General features: G+C 40.9%; 1 protein-coding gene across 2 annotated transcripts in view; it reads right to left on the reverse strand.

Annotated features, from left to right (window-relative positions):
- Positions 1–237: 237 nt before the first annotated feature.
- LYPD6 (LY6/PLAUR domain containing 6) overlaps positions 238–27,304 on the reverse strand; it is a 133,573-nt gene continuing 106,506 nt past the window's right edge. For both annotated transcript variants that reach the window (XM_027561163.1, XM_027561171.1), the window contains exons 3-5: positions 26,553–26,651; positions 6,478–6,608; positions 238–4,424 (exon numbers count right to left, since the gene is read on the reverse strand). In XM_027561163.1, coding sequence (XP_027416964.1) covers positions 4,257–4,424; positions 6,478–6,608; positions 26,553–26,651 — 398 coding nt within the window. In that variant the 3' untranslated portion in view covers positions 238–4,256. The remainder of the gene's footprint in view (positions 4,425–6,477; positions 6,609–26,552; positions 26,652–27,304) is intronic.

A 27,304-nucleotide genomic window follows, 5' to 3' on the forward strand; every position in this document is an offset into this window, starting at 1 on the left:
AAGTTGTAAGTTAGAAATTTTATGTTCAAAAAATTCAGAGACCTGTTTTTCAGCAGATTCCAGTGAAGAACACACCAGGCTAAAGTCATACTGGCTCATGTTCATGCTTTAGTCCTGCTCCCGAGTTGCTATGCAAGCTTAGAAAATTGGCTCGATCTCTTAAGATCAAGTTCTCCCAGTCACAATGTGGATTGATAGCAGACGCTCAGAGTTTTCACATATTTCACTCTAGTTATGAAAGTTAAAGGTAATTTATTTTAAAATATTTGTGAAAGCCCTTTTGGTATTTCAGATAAAAGTGACCATAATGCAACTAAGATACCACATCTAGCTTTACATACCTGATACGCTCTGAACATTATTTGTAAATAAAATCTTATAAATGTGTTACGAAGGGGATATAAAAGGCCTTTATAAAGCAAAGGATCCTTTTTGGAACTCCAAATTGGGTTACCACGTAAACCTATGTTTTCAAAACCAGATTTTCTATAAAAGCACAGTGTACCTACAGCACTGTTAACCTTAAACCCACAGAGCCTTTCACAGAGGTTAGTAATAAGAGCTATATTCATGTAAGTGTGACACCTTAATAAGCACCAACCACATCACCAATCCAGAGCCTAGTAGAAAATCTCTAACTTTGGGGAAAACATGTATTTTCCTGGAAATTTCAAAATAAAGGGTGCTAAAGAATAACCAGGAATCATAAATGAGCTGGAGTTTTTCAAGGTCATTTTCAATGTCTATCATTTTACTTAAGAAAAATGCAATAAAAGTGTTGCATAGCTAAAAATGACATTTTTACTATTTAAATATTTGTTTCCTGTTGCAGAAGATACTGTCAAGGGAAAATGTTTTCTATTGCATCATCACTAATATAATCAACCCCAAGAATAAAATAAAATTTGAAAATAAAGAGGTAATGGGATAGCACTTAAATATATAGATACACACACACACACACACCTTTTTCTATTTCCTGATTTAACAAAGAAATTGTCTAGGGAAACTGCACATCTGATTGAAGGGTCTGGTAATCTTTCCTTCTTTGATTTTCTGCAGCACTTATTGTCTGTATGAAACATTTGGCATGGGTGAATTGTCTTGTGTCTTTTCGTGCATGTATTTCTTGCCTATACAACTAAGTGAGCTCCTGGAAGGAAGTTCCCTTCAACACTGAGCCCAGTCAATGCCTTGTACGTAACCCGGGTGCCTTAGTCATTGGTTGGCATGTGCATTGCAGGGAGGAGCCTGGTGAGATACACTTAAAATCTTTATTCATTGATTTACAATATGTACAATATTTACAAAATTTAGGCATTAAATCCCATATTGACGTGAATGCTGTGAGAAGTCTAAAAATAAATAAATGGCACGTAGGTTCATAGACACATTGCAGCTCTTTGCACTTCATCACCAACTGTAGGGTTTAATGAGATTTAAGGTGGTAGAAAATTCAGATGGATGACTGGTCCTGGACCTTCCACATGAATAGCCCTTCCTTGGCTCCTCGAGGCTGGGGTTGGTGAGTAAACTACTTTCTTTGAAGAGAGTGAAATACCAGCCATTCTATAGGCACATGGGTGCACAAAGCCATACCATGTGGAGTTTGCAGTGACCCCTTGGGCGGCAGGTAAGTTTGCACCATTGCGGACCCGGTCCCTCCACACCAGTCAGGGAGGCTTTGGAGAGGCGCCTTCTTACGAAGAACCAAGATTTGGACTTTATCTCTTATTCTAATCACATGCAGTACATGGAAGGTGTCAGTGGAGAGTGACCCATGCATGAAAATGTATTTGTAGCTATATACAACATCAAACTGTCATTGTCTTATGCCATCTTCAGATGTAGGACCAACCTGCCTCCTCTTTGACAGCAAAAGGAATGAATGAAGAAGCTATACCTCACCCCCCAAAGAAGAAACACTGTCTGGGGTCACACACAAATGACATCCTGTAGAAGCAGGACTAAACAAATTCCACATATAAGATGAAAAAATACCCATGATGTTAGGCCTGGAAGTTTTCCTAGGGGTGGCAATTCTATCTTCCCTTTCTCTTCCATCCTGCCTCATCCCACATAATCTAAACCAGAAGGAAAAGCTTCTTAGAGCCTCAGTACCTTCATCTGTCAAGTGTAAATACTAGTAACATTCCTTACAGGGTTCTCACAGGGCTTATATGACCCAGCTCAAGTAAAGTGCTTAGCCTAGCGTCTGGCACCTAAGAGGTGCTTAGTAAATAAATGTCTTGCTTTCTCTCCCTCTACTTCCCCTACCCCAACTGTAAGCAACATATTGATAAGCCTACCAAACTCAGAATTAAGGCCATTTGATGCAATTAAAATGATTTTGTATCAGAGTTTCTAATGTCAGTTTCCATTTGGTCCCTTCGGGGGTGAGGGGTATCTCATTTTATGAGTTCAAGATCTCTTCCTGTGCAGGGCAGATGGCCCCCAACAACTGTCCTCCTAATCAGTAATGATTCCACCGAAGTCCATGCAAAGATATGCCCCAACCCTGCTGAGAAACTCATACCAGTGATGGTCACCACCTGAATACTTCTCGGACAGCACCACTGAGGAAACCATGAGCAAAAACCCTGAGGCCAACACGTTACTCTTTTTCATAAGTTTTTTCAATACTGGTGCAAGTATTATAGGTAACTTTCAACGAACATATATTACAAGCTCTACCACTGTTGAAAAATAGGCATTCTGATTTGATTGTTTTGTTCAGAATAAAGAATCTTTTACAATATACCTTAGTTTCTAGTTATGCCATACAAAAATAAATATTATATAAGTGATTTATAAGGAAGAAGAAAAAATTGTAACTTGAGGTGCCAAAAAAATAGGAAGGATGGTGAAAGTTTTACCATTTACTTCAAAAGCAATCATCTGAAACCAAGAAAAACTTCTCTCTGGGTTTTTGTACTATTCTCATCATGAACCTACTGGCCCACCTGCTTCTCATCCTGGGATATTACGACTTCTTTCCCTATCAATCTGGAGACAACATAATGCAGAAACCTCTCCCTGAAGTCATGGGGGATTTGGAAGAGAAAGAACAAAGGAGGCTCTTGGGCAGTGTAAATTGCAGATGAAAGGTTTGGCAGAGACACTGACTGGCCACTCACAAACGAATCAATTCCACACGTCTTCCTTTCATTCTGAAATCATTTCTCTGTCTCGATTAGCCATGCCTGAATAGAAGCTGACGCTTGGAGGAAATAAGCCCATCTTGCTGTCAGCTACTTTGGATACTATTAGTCCAAGTAGAATCCAGAATTTCATGGAGCAAAATTAGGTGCCAGTCAAGGCTAATCTCACCAATTTTATGAAGCGATAAACAGCCACCTTATGAATGCTAATTCAATTAAGTTGGGAAAAATCCTTTTCCAGCCACCTCTCCTCTCATACAAAAAACCTTATGATTGCCTTTTTTTATCCCATGCAGAAAAAAGGGAGTATGATTCCTATCACTGGGAGAAGAATATTGGGACAATTAGATTGGACAAACTGCTTACTATTTTTCTAGGGACTTAGATCAGAATTGCCAAGGAAACTGTCCATTCATTTGGGAATCAAAGTTTTTAAAACTCTAAAGCTATAAGTGAATTCATGGTTGGACCACCTAAATCAGTGGTCATTGACCTTTCTCCTGAAGAACACAGATCTATATGCGTCCATATAACATATTGGGGCTTCCCAGGTGGCACTAATGGTAAACAATCCACCTGCCAATGCAGGAGACAAGAGACTCAGGTTCAATCCCTGGGTTGCAAAGATCCCCTGGAGTAGGAAATGGCACCCCACTCCAGTATTCTTGCCTAGGAAATTCCACGGACAGAAAAGCCTGGTGGGTTATAGTCCATGGGGTCACAAAGCGTCAGACACGACGGAGTGACTGAGCACACACAACATCTCAGAGGGTCTCAGGACTTCTGTGGTTCGTGCATGTATTGCAAATTAAGAGCCCCAGATCTCAGTAAACGAAAAACTATGTTTTGGAGGGAAAACAAATGCTTATGGCATAGAATTCAGACGTTGTTTGGGGGCAGGCTGCTTTGATGAGGTCTTGAAATGACTACATTGAAGCAATGCTTGTTCCTTGTGGTAAGTAGAAGTGCTTGGCTGTGAAGACATCCGGAGTGCTGTGTTTTCACATATGTGACTATTGTCAGGCCAAGGCCTCATGCATGACTATGGACCCTCAAGGCCCCCAGGGATTGCTACTACAGGGTGCCTCTGAGCTGCTATAATGTGAGTCCTAACCACACCCACAAGCAGGACACTATCACGGACATGCAGTGTGGGTGCCCATTCGTCTGATTTATGGGTGATGTTGTAGCAAATGTGGCATCAGTTTCATTTCGGGGGAGCGGCAAGTTACAGATATTTCCTTCACAACAGGAAGTGCAGACCTGAAAGAAAGGAAGAGAAAAAGAAGGGGGATGAGGAGCTGGCAGATGAAGGGGGCAGAGAGTTTTGAAGGAATTGGCTCCTTCACAGCAAGATGCAAATGAAAATTACCTGTTCTACAAAGGAAACACCAACTCTGTGTTTAAGTGGGTGGGATGAAATTTCACCTGGAAGCGTTGTGATCAAAATAAAACCTCCTGCCCAGACTAAACTTCTAGGGATATGCGTTCTGTTTCTCACATCCTACCAAATGGTTCTTATGGGTTTCCCTTGTGGCTCAGATGGTAATAGAATCTGTGTGCAATGCAGGAAACCTGGGTTCAATCCTGGTGGGGAAGATCCCCCTGGAGAAGGGAATGGCAACCCACTCCATTATTCTAGCCTGGAGAATTCCATCCATGGGATCGCAAAGAGTCAGACACAACTGAGCACAACATGTGGCTATTATACCATTTTACAGCCTTCCAAGGTCTCAGTTATTCCATCTGTGAAATGGGAATTGTAAAACTTACGTTTGTCAGAGAGGCTCTCTGACTACTTGAGGAAGCTGTTAAGATAATAATTAATTTGCCATGTTTTCACAGTGAAAGTGAAATGCCTACAACCGAGTTAATTTAAAATTATTTAGCTTTCATTAGAACTGTCTGCATAATTATCTCCACTCCCATGGGTAAGTTAAAATTTGAAGGGCTTTCATTTATGCAGTTACTCCTGCTTTATACTGCTTTCCTCATGCAGCATAAGGAAAAAAACCCAAAAGACATTGACAGAAATTATTTTAGGCCATGGCTCCCAATGTACAGTAATCTCAGCTTCAACTGCAAAGTTACTAGAAATGCAAAATCTCACACTTCACCCAAAATTTAGCAATTTAGAATCTGTATTTGAACAAGATCCCCAAGTGATTCATATGCACAGTAATGTTTGAAAAGCTCTTTGATGTTTAATATCTTACACAGTTGTTATCTTAAAGAGATCTGAGTTTGGTCATAGGTGACATGAACTAGGAAGACATGATGTTGAAGAGAGAGACCAAAGGTCAGAAGTGAGTTTGGATTCTGTCTGTCACTAATTCACCTGAGCACATGAATCACTTCTCTGACCTACAGCTTCCTTCTTGGTAAAGTGTCACCATAATATCTGAAAACCAAGCTTAGCTTGGAGTGGGATAGAGGGGTCTGGTCAAGTAAAACCCTTGGGTTTATGTTTCATATTTCAATTATTATTTATGACCATAATTTCTCAATAAACCAAAAAAAAGAAAAGAATTCCTAGTGTATTTCACAAGTCACTTGAAAACTGAGTGTTGTCTTAGGAGAAAGAAGCCCCCACTAACAGTGAGAGTGGGGGCTGCCTCAAGCCACCAGGAAGGTGGCCCAGTGGGGAGAAAAGGGCAGCCTCCAAGGTCAAGGACTGACATACAAGACCTGTACAGCTAGCTTGGCATGAATGGCGGGAGAGTCAGAGGTGTTCCCCCACTCCAATCCTGAGCCTGGCTGCCCTTCTCTGAGTCTTGCCATTTTCCTTCAAGGCTGCCTTTGAAGTCTGTTCTATACTGAGTGCTTCTGTCCAGGGACCAGATGGAGTTTAAGGAAAGTAAACCCACAGGAAACAGCAGGGTCTCCTGTCACCGGCTCAAACGACTCAGGAGCCAATGTCTTAGTGTTAGTCACTCAATCATGTCCGACACTTTGTGACCCCAGGAGCCAGCAGATAACTTCCAAATCATCGTCCCAATAAAGATATGAGCTCCACTTTACAGAAAGTTATCAAAGCTAAATTGCCTTGTCCATCTTCAGTTAAATGAACTTAATAATTTTCAATACTTTCCTGGTGTTGTGTTTATATAATTTATACTGGTTACCCTATACCCTGATATAAGTTTTTATTCTTTTAGCACCAACATGAAAGGAAGCATCTTTTCATAATGGTATGAAGACTGTCAAAAGTCAGCCTACATGGGGGAGTAGGCTCATGGAGCTCATGAGCCCTAGTGGGCATCTGGATAGGAGGAAGCCTGACTATGGTGTCCCGTCATTTGCTTGGTTGCCAGACCTTGTGGCCTTCATGCTCGGAGTCTCTGCAGCCAGTGGACAAGCAGTCTTCCAGTGGAACACAGCGCTTGGTGACAGAGATGCTATTTCCTGTGACTTCCATGGTGTGCTGAGTGTAGCAGTATCTAGTCTCTGTCAATAGGGAAAACAGGTGTTAATTGAGATGGGAAACATTAGCCCAACCTGGATGAAAATGAAACAATAGGAATGTCAACACTAAGATCTAATGGCACCCTGAACATACACTGCGTTAAGTTGATATCCAATCCCAAGACCTCCTTGGAGACATCCACTTCACTGTGACAGAAGGAGACCTTCTGAATAACACTGCTCTCCCATAAAATCCTCATACTCCAAGACCTTGTGGTATTACTCTGTCTTCCAACAAATTTTGCCACTGCCAAACTTTGCCACGGTACTGATTTTTATTTTTAGGGCACGAGAGGTTTGGAGGAATGATTTAGGATGTGGGAATCATATAATTTTCAGGAAGACGAAGGGGTGGAAAGTCCAAAGAAACCAAGGTTAAAAGAAAAAAAGTGAGACAGGTAATGAAGATCTTCAAGGAAAGAAAAGACTATAGCAGAGACTGGTGTGTGTGTGTGTGTGTGTCCATCCAAGTGTGTGTATAAGTGTCCTTATGTGTGTGCCCATATACAAGATTGGGAAACAGCTATTCCCAAGTATGACAGAATGATTAAAAACACACTCATTGTATCTGGAGAAAATGATTTCATCCAAAAGAAAGAACTTCTAGCCTATGAGCACAGTTGAATCCTACAATTCATGACAGGAGAAAACTAATCCAGCAGTAAGAGTCATCTTTCCCCAGGGCGATTTCAGTTTCTTTCCAAAAAGGCAGATGGACACCATGAAGTGAGTTTTCAGAGTCCCTCTAAACTTAGGAGTCTGAAAACTTGAGATTTCCTCCAAAATTCCATGGAGAATTGTTTAACTTGGAATTTAAAGAATAAAGAAAAATGACTTTGTCAATGTAATTCTTTAAGGCCTCTAGGCAGTGTTCAGCTTTCTAAGCCTGGGATTTAGGAGAATGTTCCTGCTTCACTGTCAGATTGAAAAAAATAATAATAACTCAAGAAATGCCACCGAGCTGTTTTTCATCCATATCTTGGACCCAACTTTGCATGCTTTATACATTTTGGATATTTAGTGGCTAAAATAGAATTATGACCTTCTGTGATATTATTTATTAGGCAATAAAAATTCCCCTCACCAAAGTACTAAAGTCAAAAGAAGAAAGCTCAGGAATTTTAGGCCCAGAGAATGAACTAATACCACACTGACATATTCTGGGGGTCATAAAAATCAGGGGTTTAATATTCTTCCCAGACACCCTCACCCAATAGAATCTGAGTGGCCTGCTTGAGTCTTGCTAAGGGTAAAAACGTGTCCAACATCGGTGCGGGTACCTGTATTGAGTCTGTGTCAATGCCCTCCCCCAAGGGCTGTTCTCACACTGCACCCAACCAGAATTTCATCATTTGGGACCAGGTCAGGGAAGTTCCTAGTCCCAGGTCAGGGAAGCTCAGGATCTGGGGGCTCTTTGGAGTAGGTAAAACTAAGGTCACCCTATGAGCTCACAAGAAAATCTGAAAGTTTTGCAGCTGGCGATGGTTCTCTCAAAGTTCTAAAATATTTTAAAATTGAAATGGTTGCTTTTCTGATGAAGAGGAAGTGGCATGATTTTTTACTTATTTTTTAAGCCTTTAGCAGTGTTTAACAAATGGAAGCCAGTGCCCTGAGAGGTTTACCGCATCTTCCAAAGAGGACTGGCTTACTTTAGTACCAGACTTGGATGTTTATGGCCATGTTAATAGATGCCTTTCTCAGCCCCTACCCCAACTTTTAGACATTCAAGAAAGCAATAAAAACAGGAATGTTCTTATCTTCTGTCTCTTCTTCCCACAGACAACCAGGAACAGCTGCCAGAGGTTTTATTGCTCCACATGTAAATCTGAGCAGATAAGATCATACATTTATGGACTAAGTAAATCATTACATGGTTTCAGTTTGGGAAACTAGATTTTGTCCCTCAAGTATCAAATTATCTTGTTTTAAGGAAGCCTTAAAATAACAATGGGTAAACTTCATATTACTACTTTTTGTTCATATTTTTATATCTATAACAAACTCTTTTATTTATTAACTGGAATAATTAAATGAAAGTAGAGACAATTGATGAACCTGTTTGGTTTTTTTTCAGGACAATATGCAAAAGCCCAATATGTAATAAGCCAATTCTTGCCATTCTGTGGGGAAAATGGTGATCAGTGATGAGACTGGTTAAGATTTGTTTTCTTACATGTCAACAAGTCCAATCCATAAAACAAAGATACATTGAGAACACCCCATTACTTGTAGCCATAGAGACTTCAGATATGAAGTGTGAATCCCTTGGAAATATCCATTCTTAAAACACGAAATCCAAGGTGAATTGTGAAATGTTAAAAACCTATATGCAGGTCAGGAAGCAACAGTTAGAACTGGACATGGAACAACAGACTGGTTCCAAATAGGAAAAGGAGTACATCAAGGCTGTATATTGTCACCCTGCTTATTTAACTTACATGCAGAGTACATCATGAGAAACACTGGTCTGGAAGAAGCACAAGCTGGAATCAAGATTGCTGGGAGAAATATCAATAACCTCAGATATGCAGATGACAGCACCCTTATGGCAGAAAGTGAAGAGGAACTAAAGAGCCTCTTGATGAAGGTGAAAGGGGAGAGTGAAAAAGTTGGCTTAAAGCTCAACATTCAGAAAACGAAGATCATGGTATCTGGTCCCATCACTTCATGGGAAATAGATTGGAAGACAGTGGAAATAGTGTCAGACTTTATTTTTTTGCTACAATCACTGCAGATGGTGATTGTAGCCATGAAATTAAAAGACGCTTACTCCTTGGAAGGAAAGTTATGACCAACCTAGATAGCATATTCAAAAGCAGAGACATTACTTTGCCAACAAAGGTCTGTCTAGTCAAGGCTATGGCTTTTCCAGTGGTCATGTATGGATGTGAGAGTTGGACTATGAAGAAAGCTGAGCATCAAAGAATTGATGCTTTTGAACTGTGGTGTTGGAAAAGACTCTTGAGAGTCCCTTGGACTGCAAGGAGATCCAACCAGTCCATTCTAAAGGAGATCAGTCCTGGGTGTTCTTTGGAAGGACTGATGCTAAAGCTGAAACTCCAGTACTTTGGCCACCTCATGTGAAGAGTTGACTCACTGGAAAAGACTCTGATGCTGGGAGGAATTGGGGGTAGGAGGAGAAGGAGACAACAGAGGATGAGATGGCTGGATGGCATCACCGACTCAATGGATGTGACTTTGAGTGAACTCCGGGAGTTGGTGATGGACAGGGAGGCCTGGCGTGCTGCAATTCATGGGGTCGCAAAGAGTCAGACACGACTGAGCGACTGAACTGAACTGAACTGAACTGAGTGTGGAAAAGGATTCGGGAGTTAAATAAGTGTTGGAAATGCTCAAAGTTGAACAGCTTTCTTTAGTGGATAACTTATGAAAGCCTTGAATTTATATCGCGATCTCCAAGGAGCGAAGGGTGGGCAAGCAGGCAGAATTTCCCAAGCAGAACTAGGTGGACCACATGTGACTTATCACTGGATGGTAGGATTGATAAAAATTCAGCCCCAGAGCCCTGCTCTCTATGCATTTTGAATAATCCTTGGGTTAGTAATGAGGTTACATGAGAATCAAGCCTGCTGATAACTTCACAGTAAAAGGATTTCAAAGACTTTTATCTAAAAGATAAAAGATGGATTTGAATTTCTACCAGGTTAGTTTCAGCCTCTAAAATCTCGTATTCCACAACTGCATGGAATTCCCAGAGGTGGTGAAACAAAAGTCTTTTACTATGATACTCAAAGGCATTCAGCTAAAATCAGAAGTGGGTAAGAGAACTTGATCAACTACAGGAAAACACAAAACATAATTTTTATGAAATTCACACACACACAGTCTCTTACAGTAGCATAAAGTTGGGTTATGTATTTTAGTACACCCTGCCAATCCATTTCTTTAATTTTACATTTAATGTAATTATTTATATGGTAGCACTTAGTTCTGCCATTTAAATTTTTCTTTTCTGTTTGTTCTGCTTTGTGTTTGCTTGTTCTATTTTCTTTTTCCTCCATTCCTGTGAACACTTTCTAGAATTCCATTTTGATTTTTCTACAGTGTTTTTGGATGTATCTCTTTTTATAGCTTTTTTTTTTTTTTTAAGTGGTTGCTCAGGTATTGTTACACACATAACTTATCACAGTCTGCTGGCATCATTTTATCAGTTCAAGTGAAGCATAGCAATCTTCCCTCTGTTCATGTCTTATTACTCTCTCTTGTTTGTAAGATAATTGTCTTCTATAATCCCTTACATACATTTAGAACCACATGAGACAGCACTACAAATTTTGCTTCAACCATCAAACATAATTTAGAAAACTCAAGAGTAGAAGTATGGTCATATCGTACTATCAAAGACATATTTTCGCTTACCATGTTTTTTCTTCCTTTCTGATATTCCAAGTTTCCTTCTTTCATCATTTTCTTTCTGTATAGAGAACTTACTTTGGCCATTCCTTTAGAGTAGGTCTGCTGGTGAGAAAGTTTCTTTGTTTTCTTTCATCTGAGAATGTCTTATTTCCCCTGTCTTTCCCAAACAAAATTTTCTCTGGATATGGGATTCTGCATTATTTCTTTTCTAATGCCTGAAAAATGTTGTGCCATTTCCTTCCATCCTCAATGGTTTCTGATGAGAACTTCTGTCAAATAATTTTTCTCTGACAAGGTGTTTTTTCTCTCTTCATCTTTCAGTATTTTTCTTTTAGTTTCAGAAGTTTGACTTATGTGTCTTTGTGTAGATTTCTTTAGTTTTATCCTCTTTGGCGTTCACTCAAGTTCTCAAATCTGCAGGATTTCATCTTTAGCTAAATTTGGAAAGTTTCATCCATAATTCTTTGAGTACTTTTTTTAGCTCTGCCCTTTTTCTACCTTTCTGAGACTCTAATGACACATTGTTAAATCTTTTGTTATACTCCCGCAGATCCCTGAGGCTCTGTTTTGGGAGGGAATTTTTTTTTTTTCCTCTCTGTTATTCAGAATTTGGTAATTTCTATTGTTCCACCTTCCAGTTCACTGATTCTTTCCTCTGTTTCTTCCATTCTACTGATAAGCTCATCCACGCTGTTTTAATTTCAGCTATAGTATTAACCATTTAGAAATTTCCATTTGGTTCTTCTTTATATTTTCTTTTTTTTTGGCTGAGATTTTATTTCTCATTTGTTTCAAGTGTGTTTGTATTTGTTCATTGAAACATTTTTGTTATGGTTACTTTAAATCTTTATTAGCTAATTCAAACATCTTTGTAGCTATCTCATTACTCAGTTCAGTTCAGTCACTCAGTCATGTTGGACTCTGTGACCCCACAGACTGTAGCACACCAGACTTCCCTGTCCATCACCAATTTCAGGAGCTTACTCAAACTCATGTCCATCACATCAGTAATGCCATCCAACCATCTCATCCTCTGTTGTCCCCTTTTCCTCCCACCTTCATTCTCTCCCAGCATCAGGGTCTCTTCCAATGAGTCATTTTTTCTTATCAGGTGGCCAAAGTGTTGAAGTTTCAGCTTCAGTATCAGTCCTTCCAATGAATATTCAGGACTGATTTCCTTTAGGATGAACTGGTTGGATCTCCTTGCAGTCCAAGGGACTCTCAAGAGTTTTCTCCAACAACACAGTTCAAAAGCATCAATTCTTCAGCACTCAGCTTTCTTTGGGAGAAGGCAATGGCACCCCACTGGGACATGACTGAGCAACTTCACTTTCACTTTTCACTTTCATGCATTGGAGGAGGAAATGGCAACCCACTCCAGTGTTCTTGCCTGGAGAATACCAGGGACGGCAGGGCCTGGTGGGCTGCCGTCTATGGGGTCGCACAGAGTCAGACACGACTGAAGCGACTTAGCAGCAGCAGCAGCAGCAGCTGCAGCAGCTTTCTTTATAGTCCAACTCTCACACCCATACATGACTACGGGAAAAACCATAGCTTTGACTAGACAAAGCTTTGTTGGTAAAGTAATGTCTCTGCTTTTTAATATGCTGTCTAGGTTGGTCATAGCTTTTCTTCCAAGGAGCAAGTGTCTTTTAATTTCATGACTGCAGTCACCATCTGCAGAGATTTTGGAGCCCAATAAAATAAAGTCTCTCACTGTTTTCATTGTTCCCCATCTATTTGCCCTGAAGTGATGGGACTGGATGTTAGTATCTATTAATTGTCATTTTTCATTTTGTTTGAGATCTTCCTGGTATGACAAGTGATTTTTTTATTGAAACCTAGACATTTTGGTATTATAACATTTCAGATCTTATTTAAACCTTATGTTTTAGCTAACTTCCTCTGACTCAGTCCCAGTAGGGGGAGGGGGTCTGCAGCCTCATTACTGCTGGCTAGCAGTCAAGTCCAGGCTCTCTACTGTCTCCTTTCACAACTGAGAGTGCTCTCCTCATTACTTCTGGGTGGGATTTCCAGCTCCCCACTAGGTCTCCTATGATACCTTCTTGACTAAGAGTGGTAGGAGTGCCTTGTTAATGATTCCCACATGGCCTCAACTGATGCCACTCTACTAATGGGAGTCTGGCCTTATTACCACACACTCCCTAGTGGAGTCCTGACTCTCCACTTGGCCTCCTCTCACATAGTCCCAACAGGGACTGGGGGGAAGAACAACGTCATTACTGTGGATAAGGGTAGAAGCCCAGGTCCCAGACATGGTCTGTACTGACACCATGGGGGAGGCCTCATTACCACCCAAGGGGAATCTCAGGGGAGGTTAGTATGTCTCATTACAGCTTGTTCATGGTGGAAGTCTAAGCCTTTGTTACCGTGGGGGTGGTGGTAACCTACAACTGATCTCTGTGGTATTCGGCTGGAGTGGTTATTGTCTAGATTTCTGTTCTTTCCAGGCTGCCTCCTTCTTGGTCCTTTGGCTACAGAGAGATTACTTTTGTTGGAGTTTATTATTTTGGTGCCTGTGGTATTTCCAGGTTTCCAGCTTTGTCATCTCCGAGTCTAGAATATATAGGACAAAAACAAAACCCAGAGAACTCACCTTCTTGGGTCATGAGGACCTTAGCTAATCTGCCTTTTTCTCTCTTTCTTTTCACCAATATATATAATGTTCAGGAATTTAGTTGTACTTAGCAGGAGGAATAGAAAAATACATCTGCCCTGTCTTTCCAAAAATCCTCAACATTTCTGACATTTTGAGTTAGCTAGTTCTGGGTTGGGAGACTAACTTGTACAATGTAGTATATTTATCAGCATCTGCGGCCCCTTCTTCTGAGATGCCAGTAGCATCCCCAACTGTGATGACCAAAAATGTTTCCATACATTAGTAAATGTCCTCTGAGGGGCAAAACCACTCTCAGTTAAGATAAACTGTTCAAGATTACAATCTTCTTGAGATTAAGGTGCATTCTTGAGTATGTTGGCATTCCCCACCCCCACTCCAATATACAGCACAGGACCTTGCATAATATAACAGGTGCTTAATGTATTAAGAATATAGGTGGATGGGTGGAAAGAATATATATATATATATATCTGGTCTCTTCAACTCAAGGTTGAACCAAATCAACTCTTTAACTTAGTTCTATGATATCTATTGGAGAAGGCAGTGGCACCCCACTCCAGTACTCTTGCCTGGAAAATCCCATGGACGGAGGAGCCTGGTAGGCCATAGTCCACGGGGTCGCTAAGGGTCGGGCACGACTGAACGACTGCACTTTCACTTTTCATTTTCATGCATTGGAGAAGGAAATGGCAACCCATTCCAGTGTTCTTGCCTGGAGAATCCCAGGGACGGGGGAGCCTGGTGGGCTGCCGTCTATGGGGTCACACAGAGTCGGACACGACTGAAGCGACTTAGCGACTTAGCAACGATATCTATAACATCTATTCCATTTCTGTAGTTTGAGTGAGCTCTTCAAATTTGAAAGTGAAATAATAGTATATTTCAATCAGAAGCACAACCTTCACATAGTATAACTGCTTTGGGAAAATGCTTGCCAGGATTTACTAAATCTAAACTTATGCATATCTTAGGAATCAGTAATCCACCCTTAGATATACATCCAACAAAAAAGATAAGTACTAGAATGTTCATGGAAAAGTTATTTATACAAAAAAAAAAAAACCCTGGAAACTACAAAAATGCCCAGTGGTAGAATGAATAAGTTATGGCATATACTCACACAGCAATGAGAATGAATTGCCTAGAAGTAGACCTAACAAAATGAATGAATCTCCCATAATATTGAGTGAAAGAACTCAGATACAAGATGGTATATACTGTATGATTCCACTCCTATTAAAAGACTTGATAAGAAACAAAACTAATCTATGCTATTGGAAATCAGGAGGATAATTTCCTTAGTTTTCTAGGGTTGCCATAGTAAAGTAGCACAGTCTGGGGATCTTAAACCACAGAAATTTATTTTCTCACAGGTCTAGAGGCTAAACGTCCAACATCAAGATGTCTGCAAGGTTAATTTCTTCTGAGGCCTCTTTACCTTTCTTATAGATGATCACCTTCTCTCTATATCTTTACATGGTCTTCCCTTTGCATATTTGTGCCCTAATCTGTTCTTATAAGGACGCTAGTCATATTGGGTTAGAACCTACCCCAATAACACCTTCAAATACAGTTTCGTTTGGGGGTACTGGAATGAATTTGTGGACGGCATAATTCAGCCCATAACAGGGCCCTTGGTGGTAGGGACAGTGACTGAAATCAGACATGCTAGAACGTACTGGGGTGTGGAATACGGTCAATTTCTTAATCTGGGTGCCACACACATGGTAAGATCAGTTTGTAAAAATTCATCATGCTGTTCACTATTCTGTATGGATATCTCAATTTTAAGTTCCGTTAAATGAAAGTGAAAGAAAAAAAGAATCCACAATGAAGGAAAATAGACTTACGAGAAAGATGAACTACAAATGAGTTGCAGATAAGCTGAATTATTTAAGGTGTACCCTAATTAGGAATGTTCACATGCTCTCCTCTGGTGTCCAGGAATCTGATTAATCTCATGGCTTTCCTAGTCCTATCAACTGCTATCCACAGGCCTGTAAAAATATACTGTTTTCTTTTTCAAAGTAAGACATGTCTCAAGGCAGAAAGGAAAAGTAAATAAGTACTTTTCAACCAGATTGAGTCATAACTGCTCTCCTTTACCCTGCAGTCAGCATCTCTTGAAGAAACTACTAAACGGTTACTTCTCTCATTTTTAAAAACACCATCCACAGTTCTTAAGGACAAGTGACACTCTTCAGGAATCTCTGCTTTAAAGCAAATCCCTGAAACTCAGAGAGTGATGCGTTTATCTCCAACAAAGACTAAGAAGGTGACTGAAAAGGATGCAACATGAGTGAGGATAAACAGAACTTTATGGTGGACAATAGGTAAAATCAAAGCGAAACGCAAAAGCATCAAATCAATGCTTCCTATCTGAGGCAATTCTGTTAACAGAAAATATTTCGGAAAAAACACTGAGTTGGAGTAGGTCAGATACTCTTAGTTCAGTTCAGTCGCTCAGTCGTGTCCGACTCTTTGCAACTGCATGGAATGCACCACACCAGGCTTCCCTGTCCATCACCAACTCCTGGAGGTTACTCAAGTCCATGTCCATAGAGTTCGTGATACCATCCAACCATCTCATCTTATGTCGTCCCCTTCTCCTCCTGCCTTCAATATTTCCCAGCATCAGGGTCTTTTCTAATGAATCAATTCTCCGCATCAGGTGGCCAAAGTATTGGAGTTTCAGCTTCAGCATCACTCCTTCCAATGAATCTTCAGGGCTATTTCCTTTAGAATTGACTGGTTTGATGTCCTTGCAGTCCAAGGGATTCTCAAGAGTCTTCTCCAACACCACAGTTCAAAAGCATCAATTCTTCGGAGCTCAGCTTTCTTTCTAGTCCAACTCTCACATCCATACATGACTACTGGAAAAACCATAGCTTTGACTACACAGACCTTTGTTGGTAAAGTAATGTCTCTGCTTTTTAATATAGTCTTAGTTTTCTGAATGTTGAGTTTTAAGCCAACTTTTTCACTCTCCTCTTTCACTTTCATCAAGAGGCCCTTTAGTTCTTCTTCACTTTCTGAAGAAGGGTGGTGTCATCTGCATATCTGAGGTTATTGATATTTCTCCTGGCAATCTTGATTCCAGCTTGTGCTTCATCAAACCCAGAATTTCTCATGATGTACTCTCAGTTCAGTTCAATTCAGTCGCTCAGTCGTGTCCGACTCTTTGCAACCCCATGAATCACAGCATGCCAGGCCTCCCTGTCCATCACCAACTCCCAGAGTTCACTCAGACTTCACGACCATCGAGTCAGTGATGCCATCTAGCCATCTCATCCTCTGTCGTCCCCTTCTCCTCCTGCCCCCAATCCCTCCCAGCATCAGAGTCTTTTCCAATGAGTCAACTCTTTGCATCAGGTGGCCAAAGTACTGGAGTTTCAGCTTTAGCATCATTCCTTCCAAAGAAATCCCAGGGCTGATCTCCTTCAGAATGGACTGGTTGGATCTCCTTGCAGTCCAAGGGACTCTCAAGAGGCTTCTCCAACACCACAGTTCAAAAGCATCAATTCTTTGGTGCTCAGCCTTCTTCACAGTCCAACTCTCACATCCATACACGATCACAGGAAAAACCATAGCCTTGACTAGACTGACCTTTGTTGGCAAAGTAATATCTCTGCTTTTGAATATGCTATCTAGGTTGGTCATAACTTTCCTTCCAAGGAGTAAGCGTCTTTTAATTTCATGGCTGCAGTCACCATCTGCAGTGATTTTGGAGCCCAGAAAAATAAAATCTGACACTGTTTCCACTGTTTCCCCATTTATTTCCCATGAAGTGATGGGACTGGATGCCATAATCTTCGTTTTCTGAATGTTGAGCTTTAAGCCAACTTTTTCACTCTCTACTTTCACTTTCATCAAGAGGCTTTTGAGTTCCTCTTCACTTTCTGCCATAAGGGTGGTGTCATCTGCATATCCGAGGTTATTGATATTTCTCCCGGCAATCCTGATTCCAGCTTGTGCTTCTTCTAGCCCAGCATTTCTCATGATATACTCAGCATAGAAGTTAAAGAAGCAGGGTGACAATATACAGCCTTGACGTACTCCTTTTCCTATTTGGAACCAGTCTGTTGTTCCATGTCCAGTTCTAACTGTTGCTTCCTGACCTGCATACAAATTTCTCAAGAGGCAGGTCAGGTGGTCTGGTATTCCCATCTCTTGAAGAATTTTCCACAGTTTATTGTGATCCACACAGTCAAAGGCTTTGGCATAGTCAATAAAGCAGAAATAGATGTTTTTGTGGAACTCCCTTGCTTTATCCATGATCCAGCGGATGTTGGCAATTTGATCTCTGGTTCCTCTGCTTTTTCTAAAACCAGCTTGAACATCTGGAAGTTCACGGTTCATGTATTGCTGAAGCCTGGCTTGGAGAATTTTGAGCATTACTTTGCTAGCGTGTGAGATGAGTGCAATTGTGTGGTAGTTTGAGCACTCTTTGGCATTGCCTTTCTTTGGGATTGGAATGAAAACTGACCTTTTCCAGTCCTGTGGCCACTGCTGAGTTTTCCAAATTTGCTGGCATACTGAGTGCAGCACTTTCACAGCATCATCTTTCAGGATTTGGAATAGCTCAAGTGGAATTCCATCACCTCCACTAGGTTTGTTCGTAGTGATGCTTTCTAAGCCCCACTTGACTTCACATTCCAGGATGTCTGGCTCTAGGTCAGTGATCACACCATCGTGATTATCTGGGTTGTGAAGATCTTTTTTGTACAGTTCTTCTGTGTATTCTTGCCACCTCTTCTTAATATCTTCTGCTTCTGTTAGGTCCATGCCATTTCTGTCCTTTATCGAGCCCATCTTTGCATGAAATGTTCCCTTGGTATCTCTAATTTTCTTGAAGAGATCTCTAGTCTTTCCCATTCTGTTGTTTTCCTTTATTTCTTTGCAATGATCGCTGAGGAACACTTTCTTATCTCTTCTTGCTATCTTTGGAACTTAGCATTCAGATGCTTATATCTTTCCTTTTCTCCTTTGCTTTTGGCTTCTCTTCTTTTCACAGCTATTTGTAAGGCCTCCCCAGACAGCCATTTTGCTTTTTTGCATTTCTTTTCCATGGGGATGGTCTTGATCCCTGTCTCCTGTACAATGTCACGAAGCTCATTCCATATTTCATCAGGCACTCTATCTATCAGATCTAGGCCCTTAAATCTATTTCTCATTTCCACTGTATAATCATAAGGGATTTGATTTAGGTCATACCTGAATGGTCTAGTGGTTTTCCCTACTTTCTTCAATTTAAGTCTGAATTTGGCAATACGGAGTTCATGATCTGAGCCACAGTCAGCTCCTGGTCTTGTTTTTGTTGACTGTATAGAGCTTCTCCATCTTTGGCTGCAAAGAATATAATCAATCTGATTTCAGTGTTGACCATCTGGTGATGTCCATGTGTAGAGTCTTCTCTTGTATTGTTGGAAGAGGGTACTCTGCATATAAGTTAAATAAGCAGGGTGAGAGTATACAGGCTTGATGTACTCTTTTTGCGATTTGGAATCAGTCCATTGTTCCATGTCCAGTTCTAACTGTTTCTTCTTGACCTGCATACAGATTTCTCAGGAGGCAGGTCAGGTGGCCTGGTATTCCCATCTCTTGAAGAATTTTCCACAGTTTGTTGTGATCCACACAGTCAAAGACTTTGGCATAGTCAATGAAGCAAAAGTAGATGTTTTTCTGGAACTCTATTGCTTTTTTTGATGATCCAGCAGATGTTGGCGATTTGATCTCTTGTTACTTTGCCTTTTATAAACCCAGCTTGAACATCTGGAATTTCACAGTTCACCGTTCACATACTGTTGAAACCTGGCTTGGAGAATTTTGAGCATTACTTTGCTAGTGTGTGAGATGAGTGCAATTGTGTGGTTGTTTAAACATTCTTTGGTATTGCCCCTTCTTTGGGACTGGAATGAAAACTGACCTTTTCCAGTCCTGTGGCCACTGCTGAGTTTTCCAAGTTTGCTGGCATATTGAGTGCAGCACTTTCACAGCATCATCTTTTAGGATTTGAAATAGCTCAACTGGAAGTCCATCACCTCCACTAGCTTTGTTCATAGTGATGTTTCCTAAGGCCCACTTGACTTCACATTCCAGGATGTCTGATTCTAGGTGAGTGATCACACCATCATGGTTATCTAGGTCTTGAAGATCTTTTTTTGTATAGTTCTTCTGTGTATTCTTGTCACCTTTTCTTAATATCTTGTGCTTCTGTTAGGTCCATACTATTTCTGTCCTTTATTGTGCCCATCTTTGCATGAAATTTTCCCTTGGTGTCTCTAATTTTCTTGAAGAGATCTCTAGTCTTTTCCATTCTATTGTTTTACTCTATTTCTTTGCATTGATCGCTGAGTAAGGCTTTCTTATTTCTCCTTTCTTTGGAACTCTGCATTCAAATGGGTATATCTTTCCTTTTCTCCTTTGACTTTCACTTCTCTTCTTTTCATAGCTGTTTGTAAGGCCTCCTCAGACAAGCATTTTGCCTTTTTGCATTTCTTTTTCTTGGGGATGGTCTCGATCACTGCAGCCTGCACTTTGTCACAAACCTCCATTCAGAGTTCTTAAGTGACTCTGTCTATCAGATCTAATCCCTTGAATCTATTTGTCACTTCCATTGTATAATCATAAGGGATTTGATATAGGTCATACCTGAGTGGTCTAGTGGTTTTCCCTATTTTCTTCAATTTAAGTCTGAATTTTGCAATAAGGAGTTCATGATCTGAGCCATAGTCAGCTCCCAGCCTTGTTTTTGCTGATTGTATAGAGCTTCTCCATCTTTGGCTACAAAGAATATAATCGATCTGATTTTCAGTTTGACCTCAGATGTTCTAAGGGTACAAAAAAAAAAAATCTTGCTTATGCTGATAGCAGAACTTTTGGTTAAAAAGTTGCTGGAAAGTTCTAATTGAAGAGTGATTTTGAGAATTCCAATGCCACCTGAGATGAACCAAGAAATGGTAGCATAAAACTAAAATAGCTGGATAATATTAAAACAACAACCGAAATCTTGTGAAAGCATAGGTGAGCTACCAAGGCAGAGAGGATTTGATGAGTAAGATACCAGCTAAACCAACAATGCATTAAGCTTCACCTGACACTCTATACCTATTCTGCCCTCGAGGCGTTTGCTAATACACAGGTGAAGAGGCTGAGAAGCCAGGCAGAAAACCCTGCTGGGAGATGGAGAAGCTAAGCAGAGCCTTTGTCTTAATTGGGAGGCACAAACAGGAATGCAGAAGGAGCCGGGCAGCCAGGAGACAAGGGAGTACAGAGGAGGGAGACTGACAGTCTTGGTATAGAATTATAGGTTGGCAGTTATGTACTTCCAGTGCTTTAGGAAATGTCATTCCATCCACTTCTAGCTTCTATTGTTTCTGTCCATATTAAGTGTTGGCAAGGTTGTGCAGCAACTGGCACTCTCACACATTGCTGGAGAGGCTGAAATTGCTACAGTGACTCTGGAAACTATTAGGCAAAATCCAGGAAAGCCAAAGCATGAGTACCGTGTGCCCAGCAACCCCATCTCCTGGGATAGACCTGGTGGAAATGCATATACAGGTGCACCAAAAGACACATGCAAAAATGCTGTGCACGGAAGCAGTCCAGATGCCTACCAACAGTGGAATGGATGGGTTTTGGTACATTCATAGAACGATCTACTGTGCTTCTGTGAGAAAGAATGACTGCTGCTCACAAAAACACAGATGGATTTCACATACAGAAGGTGGGAAAGAAAGGAGGCCATTCTGTATGGTTCCATTTATATAAAACTGCACAACACTCACAACTGTATTACCTGTGGGAGATGGACAGCAATGACTGAGGATCCTCAGTGGCCTTCTGGGCCACTATGACTTCTGTGAGTTAACATGAACAGCAGATACATTGCATGTTCATGCTGTGAAAATTCAACAAACTGCATTCTATGCACTTTCCAGAATGTATGTTAAACTAATTTTTAAAAGTTTGTTTTTAAAACAAGAATAGAAATGCAGACATATATATAGAACAGATGTGTGGACACAAAGGGCAAGGGGAGGGTGAGATGAATTGGGAGATTAGGTCTGACATAAATACACTGTCATGTGTGAAATAGCTAGCTAGTGGGAAGCTGTTTCACAGCACAGGGAGCTCAGCTTGGTGCTCTGCAATGACCGAGAAGGGTAGGATGGGGAAATGGGAGGGAGGCTCAAGAGGGAACCTATCTGTATACATATAGCCAACATACTTCATTGTACAGAAGACACTAACACAACATTGCAAAGTAATTACACTGCAATAAAAAAAGGTGGGTTTTTTTTTATTTAAAAGGATGAAATCTAAGACTTTCATTAAGCAATATGAAAACATAGATCACCTGAACACTACCTCATTACATAGCAGCCAGAAGTGTTGGATAACAGATAACCAATACCTTTTGTAAATGTACAAATGAACTCTCCAGGAAGCTAGGGAAACCCCAGGAGCCAACACAGAAAAGCACTGAATTCTCTACACTGGTGGGAGATGGGAGGGCTAAGAGATAAAAGATAAGAAGATGCAAAGCCTTGGGTCCTCAAGGGGTGTAGAGGTACAGACTCATGCATAAGGGCAGGAACCCTGAAGGGCTATGTCCTATGAATAAGACTGTCTGAAAGAGAAAAAAAAAAAAAATCCACCGTTAAGTAAACAGAAAGACTGTCTGTCTAGCCTGGGCTTGATCTGAAAAAAGTTGACCATAAGGAAGACTTTCCTGAAAATCTGTAACTGTGGGGCTTGTCTTCAGTTGAGCTGGGGATCACATTTGTATTCCCTGTTTAAACGAGATAACAGATACAGTAAGAGCTGCCAAGGGACACGCTCAGATTTTTCTTTACTTTCCCAGAAAGACAGTGAGCAGCAGAGAAGCTGGAATGAAAAGGATATGTCCCTCTATCTCAAAATTCTGGCCAGACTTTATATCAGCAGAAATTTCCAAGGAAGATTTTGCCCTCAAGGGAGGCACCTGCACTTTATAATTAAGAAGGAACATAAAATCCTTAGCGGCTTAGGTATCTCCCACAGAATAAGCCTTTTAAAAAACTGCAATGTTTTTGACTTGATATTTAATTCTACAAATTCTTAATAAACACTTAAGACAGTCCCTGTCTCAAGGAGATTTTAATCTCTCAGCACAGAGAAAAGTCACAGGCAAATACATGTGCCTCTGAGCACAGAATGCTCAATTCTTGTTTGCCTTCACCAGTTTCTTCAATTGGTCCCTCATATAATATGATCCTTTCCCATTCTGGTTCATAGAGATAAGAAAGTTACATAGATTTATAATGAGCAGTTGATGAAATTAAGGTTATTCCAAAGGAAGTGCTCAGGGACTAAAGCAAGCTGAGGGGTGAACAATGGCGGTCCATGATGGAGGCTGTCCTAAATTCTCATGTCTTGGAAAGGAACATGGTCCCATGAATCTCTAAGTGCCAAAGGCAGTACCAATGCAATTGAGGAGAAAGCACTTTTATAACACACATTTCAAAAGTCAGAATGAGAGGAACTTGAAATCCAATCAATCTCCTAAGCAATCTGGGATGTAAGTTTATTCCATAGGGATAAAATTTGATATTTATACAAACTGGGTTTTTTTTCACTTTCAACCAGTTATTTTCATATCAGGTATTAATTGAACCCTAGTTAAATAGATGACAAAATAAGCCAACAGAAAACAAGGAATGTCTCAGAAGAAACTACTGAGCTGTCCTTACCATGCCTGTTGGTAGTCCTATAGCTGTTTCAATCAAACTAATAAATGGGTGGAAAATGTAGATTTAATGAGTAGTTTTCAGTAGACATATTTTACATTTTGTGGTGCTAGTGATAAAGGACCCACCTGCCAATGCAGGAGATGTAAGAGACTCAGGTTCAATCCCTGGGTCAGGAAGATCCCCTGGAGGAGGGCATGGCAACCCACTCCAGTATTCTTGCCTGGAGAATCCCATGGACAAAGGAACCTGCTGGGCTACAGTCTATAGGGTTGCAAAGAGTCAGACACGAGTGAAGTGACTTATCATGCACTAGTAATGATGGCATTGTTTTCATTCTTAGAAAAATCTGGAGCAAACCCAGAAAAAAGGTCGATGGTTCATGGGAATCATGGCTGCGCAAGAAAGAATCATCTTTCCTCGGGTTACAGCTCCAGTCCTCACTCCTTACCTGATGCTCAAGACCCCACAAAACAGCATGGCTCCTCTGTTCTGCTCCTACCATTCCCCAGCACATTCTGCTATACCCATTTCAGGTCTTTCAGGGTCCGCTGAGCCCACAAGGGCACACCCCATGCCTCTGCTCCGAGTGACTTCCTAGAAGTCACGCCCCCTTCACTCTTCCTCCCGCTCCTTGCTCACCTGTCAGGCTGCAGCCATATCCCCAGCCCATAACACTGTCAGCGGTCACCTCAGCCCCCCAACTGCAATTCTTCCCTTTCAACCCCCATAGCATTTAGTGCCATGCTGCCTTTGGCATTAGCCTTTGTCCTGCTATTTTTGACATTTGATATGTTCAGATTGTATCTCCTTGGCTAAACTGCCGGCTCCTTGAAAGAAGAAACCTGATTCTTATCTTTCACCATATAATCCCCCAAAGGGTTTGGCATAAGTGGTTCTGTGTCATGAACCTCAGGGCATCACTTTCCATTTAACCCTATGAATTTCAGGATAAAAAAGGGAGAAGGAGAAATTGTGTAAGGACCTGTGCTATATTCAGGTATCTGTACTTTAGAAGGATAGATTCTGACCTTGAAAGAAAGCATGAAGATGGAACTTTCTTGTGTCCGGAGAGGAATTCAAGCAGAGTTCTAGCGCTCCCTGTCTTCCCTTTGTGTCAGGAATAAACTTGTACACCTCCTGACTCAGACAGGGCCTCTGTGAAATACAGCCCACAGCCCAAGAGAGCACCAGTTCACAAGCCCTCCTTTTCCTCTGCATCGTCTCTGCCAGGGTCATCCTGAGAGAAGCACTGTTGGGTTTCCCATACAGTACCTCTGACCAGCGCCAGTGGTTTCAAAAGCTTATCTGCCAGCTTTGTCCCAGCAGGAACCAGCCCAAAGGTTATTGGCTACACAAGCAAATCATCCTGTTTTTGTCCAAAGTCACTGTTAACAGTGATTCTCCAATTTTGCTGCCTATTCGAACTACTGGGGAAGCTTTCAAAAATTCATATGCCTGGCTGCACCCACACCATCTAAATATGAATCTCTGGGAATGGGCCTAGGCATCAGTGTTTTCCCCTGATTTCAGTGTGCTGCCAAGTTTGAGAAGCCATGCTTTAACCAGGTCCATCAGCAACCCACCCAAATTCACTCTAGTAATATTAGAAAATACTGCTGATTCTGGAATGAATGCCTGACTGCAGAAGGCAGTGCAGACAGGACTTCTCTTTGATTACTTGGCTGACTAGACACCTAGCTTGTGATTAAGCTGATCTTCAGTGTTTCCATATTTTCTTCTTCCCTGTGGTCTTTTGAAACTCAACTAACATCAAAGTAAACAAGAATCTAGAAATGACAATACTACATTTTGCTCTCTGAGTGGGGAGAGGAGCTCCCAGTGGTTCTTGTGCCTGACTGTTCATTAGAATCAGCTGGGATATTTAAACACACAGATGCAAGGCCCTAACCTCAGAATTGTTGGCTCAGTTGGTCTGGAGCTGTGGTTCTGAATGCCTGACCTCCAGAACAACAGCTTTTGTAACACTGTGGATTGCTTTAGAAATGCAAACTCTCAGGCCCCATCTCAGATCTACTGAATCAGAAACTAGGAAGGAGGGGGAGGTGAAGGTGGGGGCCAAAATCTGTATTTTAATAAGTGCTCCAGCGAATGATGGTCTTGATGAAGTTTGAGAACCACTGGTCCAGGAAGGACACAGGTCCAGATGATTTTGAAAAGACCCACAGGTATTTCTGCTGGGCAGTCTGGGTAGAGACTCCTGCATCACATAAATAGCACTGGCTTGGGGAGATAACACCTGCCCTTCACTACAATCTCCATGCTCTCCTGATGCCCAGTCCTCCAGGAGAAACAGCATGCCTTCCACCGGGGTGAGTATAAGAGCTCTTGCATTACATTGAAAAAATAGCAGGTTTAGTGTTGGTATATTCAGTCATTTAAACAAGTGAATTAGATCAGCAGGGAAGTCCATCTTACTATACGCTCAAACATTTGTCAATAAAATACCCCGTCTGTATCATCTCCCCATCAAATGAACTGACTTTCCTTCAAACCTAAAAGAGCCAGTTAACAGTGACTCCATGTAAAAATATAACCATCTTATTTGATTCAATAGGATACAAGAGACCTGAATATGAAACATCTACTTCAGTTTGAAACAGGCCTTTGAGTCAAAATTTCATGCTTCCATAGGGCATCCATCTCATCCTTCAAAGAGGACTTAATAGTTTAAAAAGCTCAGGGTTTTTATTTGTGTGATGATGACACTTAGAATTCTAGCTTTCATGCAGTCTCAGGATAGAAGCCTCTGGCAAGATATGTAATAAATGGGATCTTTATATGAACAGCAATTCATATTTTTACTTAAAGGACGTTCCTATGCAATGACTAATGCTTCCAAGAGTGGATTACAGGCTGGTTTTTCTCTTCTTGTCCAGCGTTTGTTGGGCCTGGGGGTAAAAGAAGTATCACTTATCTCTTTTGGAGCTCCAACGATGCTTTATAAGAAAGGGGATAAGCCTACAGATCAGTTTATAGCTCTGACAGTGGCTGGTGATAAGTTACTGATGTGGCATAAAAGATGTACTAACAGCCTTAGACAAGAGAAGTTAAGACTGCAAGCATGCCTCTCTCATACATGCATCACACATGGTCAACAAGGCATTGCACTCGTGGACAGCTCTGGGCAGTCCAATGTGCCTACTGAGAGTTTACCTCGAGGGCAGTAGATGTCGGGAGCCCATCGGTTGCACTCATAATTGTCTGCTGCCTTTTCGCAGGTGAAGCACTTAAATCCACCAGGATATGGTGTGGCTACAAAAAAATCAAGAGAGAAGATTAAGTTTTTAGATTGAGCATAAAAGCCTACATGGTAAAGTGAGAAGTTTTTTATTTTTTACTTTTATTTGTATTTCTTATTTTCTTTTATTAAAAATAACAATAAAGGATTATTAGATCACAGATTATTTTCAAAGAGTCTGAAAGTGTTAACTGGCAACTAGCCCTATATTTGAGAATTTGTAAAATGCTGGACAAAACATAAAAAAACAGCAATGTAACAGTGTGGAGCCTGTAGTTTTAGGTGTTATATAGAAATGCACATAGGAATTAAAAAAATTTTTTTTAAAGGATTATCAAAATAGCCTGACAGTTTCTTAAAAAACTAAACATGCAACTATCATATGACTCAGCAACTGCACTCCTGGGCATCTATCCCCGAGAAATGAAAATGTACATTCACACAAAAATCTGTACACAAATGTTCACAGCAACTGTATTTGTAACATTGCCAAACTGGAAACAACCCAGATGTCCTTCAATGGGTGAAGGTTAAACAAACTGCAGTACATCCATACCATGGAACACTAGTCAGCAATAATAATGAATATTAACATAGTCAACAACCTGGGTGAATTTCTAGGAAATTATCCTGAGTGAAAGAAGTCAATTCCCCAAAGGTTATATAC

The sequence above is a fragment of the Bos indicus x Bos taurus genome, chromosome 2 (assembly GCF_003369695.1).
Source record: "Bos indicus x Bos taurus breed Angus x Brahman F1 hybrid chromosome 2, Bos_hybrid_MaternalHap_v2.0, whole genome shotgun sequence".
Taxonomy (NCBI): Eukaryota; Metazoa; Chordata; class Mammalia; order Artiodactyla; family Bovidae; genus Bos; species Bos indicus x Bos taurus.